At 44.9% G+C, this 4,618-nt stretch overlaps 1 protein-coding gene across 10 annotated transcripts in view; it reads right to left on the bottom strand.

Annotated features, from left to right (window-relative positions):
* Positions 1-713: 713 nt before the first annotated feature.
* Positions 714-4,618, bottom strand: part of myom1b (myomesin 1b) — a 29,567-nt gene continuing 25,662 nt past the window's right edge. For 9 of the 10 annotated variants that reach the window (XM_030348744.1, XM_030348747.1, XM_030348746.1 and 6 more), the window contains 4 exons: positions 4,380-4,435; positions 3,620-3,835; positions 1,925-2,066; positions 714-1,695 (listed from right to left, as the gene is read on the bottom strand). In XM_030348744.1, coding sequence (XP_030204604.1) covers positions 1,469-1,695; positions 1,925-2,066; positions 3,620-3,835; positions 4,380-4,435 — 641 coding nt within the window. In that variant the 3' untranslated portion in view covers positions 714-1,468. Of the gene's footprint in view, positions 1,696-1,924; positions 2,067-2,812; positions 3,836-4,379; positions 4,436-4,618 lie in introns of those variants that run through there. The other variant, XM_030348752.1, reaches the window with a different exon arrangement.

The raw sequence follows: 4,618 nt of genomic DNA, 5'->3' as shown, positions 1-4,618 counted from the left end.
ACCCTGTTTCCAATATAATGTAAGCGAAATCTTTCTGGAAAGCAGAATTAGCTGGGTTGTCTTTACAAACATTATTTAGACACACAACCATAGTGTGATGAAATGGTGTTTTTGTTCTTCATATCAAATATAGCCAGTAGGAATAAAAGGAATACACCCAATTGTTGTGTGAAAATTTGAACACACTCATTTGGTGGACTGTGGAAACAAACCTAGCCGTGTCTAAGTAGAGCTCCTAAAATATTCATAAACCCCTCAGTACAAGAATCAAGGGCAGAGCAGCCCCATTGAGAACAGGGCCACCTCATTAGTAAACAACATCAAGCTTTCTTCAAACTGAAAAAGCTCAGGACTTCTTGGCCTCAATACCACTTGCCTAGTTTTAGATATTAAATTAAAACTCTAGTCGGTTAAGCAGGGTTTGAACTGTGTTCATGGGTTATTGTATCATAGTTTATGGATTATAAAAGTTGGGATATAGGTTAAACAACTGTAGGCTAGATGTGAACTTCTTCTTCCTCACCTGTTTTTTCACCCCCTGTTCTGTTCCAGTTGCAATACTTAATCCTTGCTGGGAATTAATTCTGCCCTACTTCACAGCAACTATTTCCAGTTTGTTAAGTCACCGGAAACATGTGTCTCCAGGCCCACCTTGTCCCAATCAACACTCAGTGTGGCCCTGTCACGTCCTGACGTAGATCACTGTCCAGAAGAACGCCGTTACACCCTCTTTATTGAAGCAACTCAAACTATTAAACAGGCATCGAGGCAACCACACCCATACAAACACACCAGCAGGCCGGTTTAAAAACACAAGTTACATTATGGCTTGATGATACGTGATACCTGAACGCTAACATAGTTGACATGAGGTGATGCATGCGTTGCATTAGGGCAGATGTTTGAGCAATTGTTAATATTTAAACACTGTTAATGTGAACGAGTGTCCAGGGATCCCACTGATGTAATAATACAATAATACGTAATGTTACATCCACACGCGCACTTCAAGCCTTATGATATAATACTGGTTTTAATTAGTAACAGCATTAGTGGAGATATGAAACAGACACAACTGGTAGCCCACACAGCCTGAACTTAACCACAACCCTTTAAACAAACCTCTCTTACCTAATGAGACATAACCATCTCTACCCGTGATATCTAGCAATATACCTAACTCCTTCATCTTACCATCCCAACCCTTCAACTTGACAATTTCCAACAGCACACATAACCATAACAACCCCTGATCCTAGATGTAACCATTTATCATTACAAACTAACCAGCCTTCATGTTGTACCTGAACCAGTTCCACCTGTATACACATTTTCAACCGAAAATATTGCATGAAAAGCATCCCTGTTCAGGGACAATAAAGACGATTGAACCACGCAGCCTGAAGACATGTGTAAACGCTGCCAACTGTGTGGTTTCAGTCTCTCCGTGACATTAGGCAACACCGTGTCACTGTGCCGTGGTTTCCTCGGGTGACCCGGAGGGCGAGGCAGCCTCATCGCAGAGCTCTGCGTCTGGGTGTTGCGGTGTCTCTGGCGTGGTCCCGGTTGCGGTCGGAGCGGGCAGTGTTTCAGCGGTGTCCTCCGTCACCGTTTTCCCCGTCTCCTTTACCTGCTCCACATTCTCTCTGCCGTCGACTTGTTTTCCGGGCGGAGGGGTCTTTGGTACTGGCGAGTCTACGGTGAGCGACGGTAATGGATATGAATAGAAACAACAGTTAATGGCCCACAGATTTAAGTGGCTTTTAGATTGAAGTTCTGTATCTCTAAAGTGTTTCCACATATCTCTTTACTAATTCCTCTATTCATTATTAATAGCGAGCAGGGTATTTTCCACGGTGTCCATTTCCTTCTCATGAGCCTCCTGATGTTCTGCCCTAGCCTGACCTCTGACCTATGACCTCACCGCTTGGCTTCTGCTTGGTTCCCGCTGTAGCGGGCGTCCGTTTCTTTGGCGGCGTCGTGTTTGGGCCCACCATCACGTTCCCGTCCTGGTCGGTCAGGTAGGAGGTCACGCCCAGGTCTACGGGCCCCTGCGTCACTTGCAGCTGAGGAAAAGGGGTTCTTCGAGTCAAAGACAAGGGCTGGTTCTGAAGCCTGAGGTCCCCGGTTCGGCCAGGTCGTATCCTCTCTATAGAGGAGCTATGGACTTACCGACTGGTGGCCCGCTGGGGGAAGGCAACACCAATGATGAACCAATGTTCTTGTCAGTAAAGAAACTCTGGTTACAGTATGGAGATATGAGGAGTGGAGGAGCAGTTCTAACTATAAGAGGTGGAGGAGGTGTAAGCTATACGGAGAGACTAGGAGTTGGTGGAGGAAGAATGCAGTATGGAGATGTGAGGAGTGGGATGTGTAAACTCTACAGAGACTAGGAGTAGGAGAAAGAAAACAGTGGAGTTATGAGGAGTAGCAGGTCTAAACCCTAAACACTATGGAATGGGTATAAGAAGGAGCAGGAGGAGGTCTAAACTCAGAGTCTAAACTCTATAGACTCTGAGGAGGAAGAATACACTGGAGGAATGAGGAGCAGGTCAAAACTCTTCAGAGGAGAAGGAGGTTTGAACTGTACAGGCTGTGACAAAGTGAAGGATGAAGATAATAGTACAGAGAGAACAGGAGACGGAGGAGGTGGAGCTGGTGGTGCAGTGAAGAAGGAAGACTTAGCAACAGAGAGGAGGAGTTGTAAACTCCATGACAAGACTAGGAGGGGAGGAGGACTAAGAGGAGATGGGGAAGTGTATAGGGAGAGCGGAGGAGTGATGAGGGATCCAAACACAGTGAGACGAGAGAGGAGGAGGAGGTGCAGAAACATGCTCTTTTATTAGGTGGAGAACAGGGGAACACAGGAAGTGATACGAAATCACAACAGTGCTGCCACAGTGATGTGAGTTGGGTACATTGGATGTTTGACAAAACGACGAAAAACAACAACGGGATCATGTGGACAGTGAAGAGAGTTATTGAGCGTGCCGTTGATGTCACAATGATGTCATATTTGAACCGTACTTTAAAGATTCGACTTTCATAAATAATGTAAAGGAAAGGGGGAGGGGACATATTCACAAAGGCTAAATGACAGGGACGATGATGAGACGAAGAGAGGAAACAAACATGTACAAACAGGAAGTAGAAACTTCAAAACTAACACCCAGTCCACCGTCGGGTTATAATTCTGCTTCCTCTCTCTTCTCTGCCTCAGCATATTCTAGTAATAATAACAACCTTGTTCTTCCTCTGGATAATTAGTTATGCTTCCTTCACTGTAGCAAATTCAAACAAATACATTCACCATCCAAAGGTCACACAAATAAAAACTACAACTGTTATTATATATCTTTGGCATGCTTTCTTATTCTGTAAGATATGAATCAAACTAACTGGTATAAGACTAATCTTGCACCAAATGAGATTTCCGGATCGTGTATCAACACAAAGATAGCGAGCCTCTGTTATCCAACCCCAGAATCTGCATAACACATCCTCAACAGCCTAGTTTCCCTGTTTCTTTCTCGTCTGTTTCTCGCTATCTTCTATACAGATTCCCTTCAGACGTCTACTTCTTGCCGCCCAGCTCCTCCGGGTGATTGAAGACACTTACGGTGAATTCCCCGCTCTCCGTCCCGAACTTGTTCTTCACCAGGATGCTGTACTTGCCCGAGTCATCCGAGTTCACCTTCGTGATGATGAAGCTGGCGAACTTCCCTGACTCAAACTTGAGGAGTAAGTGGTCGTCGGACACGATCTCCCGTTCGTTCTTCAGCCAGGTCACCTCGGGCACGGGGTCACCGGAGATGTTGCAGGTCAGGTTCAGATCCTGAGAGAGAGAGAGAGAGAGGGTAGGGGGATTGAGGAAGAAAATATACCTACTGAGATAACACACGGTGGTCGGATAGTGCAGAGGAGATGGGTTTCGGATGAAGCGGTGAAGTTTAGAACAGAGTAGGTTTACAGAAGAGTTTAATAAATATCTGCGTAGAGTTCACAGAATAGTTATAGAATAGGGAAGATTTGCATTGAGATTCACAGAGTTCATAGAGTCATTTTAGAATAGAGAAGTTTTAGAAAATATTTGAGTTGAGTCATTTAATATGCAGTAGCGTAGTGTAAGAGTAGAGTAGAGTGATTTTAGAGTCGAAATTAATCAACTGAGGTTGGATTAGGCGCCTGTCTGTTGTCATGATTTAATTGGTCAGCCTGTGTTAGAGTTACGTGATGAAGCGTGCCTGTCTGTTGTCATGATTTGACTGGTCAGTGTGTGTTAGAGTTACTTGATGAAGCGTGCCTGTCTTTTGTGATGATTTGACTGGTCAGTGTGTGTTAGAGTTATGGGATGAAGCAGGCCTGTCTTGGTGACCTACCTTCCCCTCCTGGATGGTGACCACATCAGGCAGACCTCCTTTCACCCGGGCCCTGTCTGGAAGAAACACATAGGAACTAGGAACACACACCCACGAGGAACACAACTCCACTAGGAACACATATTCACTAGGGACACATTTTTACTAGGAACACATGTTTACTGTGTTTACATGGGAAAGAAAATGACCACCAATATCCAGAGAACTATAGGACGGTTCGGGTCAGGTTGAATATGAAA

This window comes from Gadus morhua, chromosome 23 (assembly GCF_902167405.1).
Source record: "Gadus morhua chromosome 23, gadMor3.0, whole genome shotgun sequence".
Classification (NCBI taxonomy): Eukaryota; Metazoa; Chordata; class Actinopteri; order Gadiformes; family Gadidae; genus Gadus; species Gadus morhua.
The sequence above is the reverse complement of the archived record's forward strand: the minus strand, read 5'-3'. Positions and strand labels throughout refer to the sequence as shown.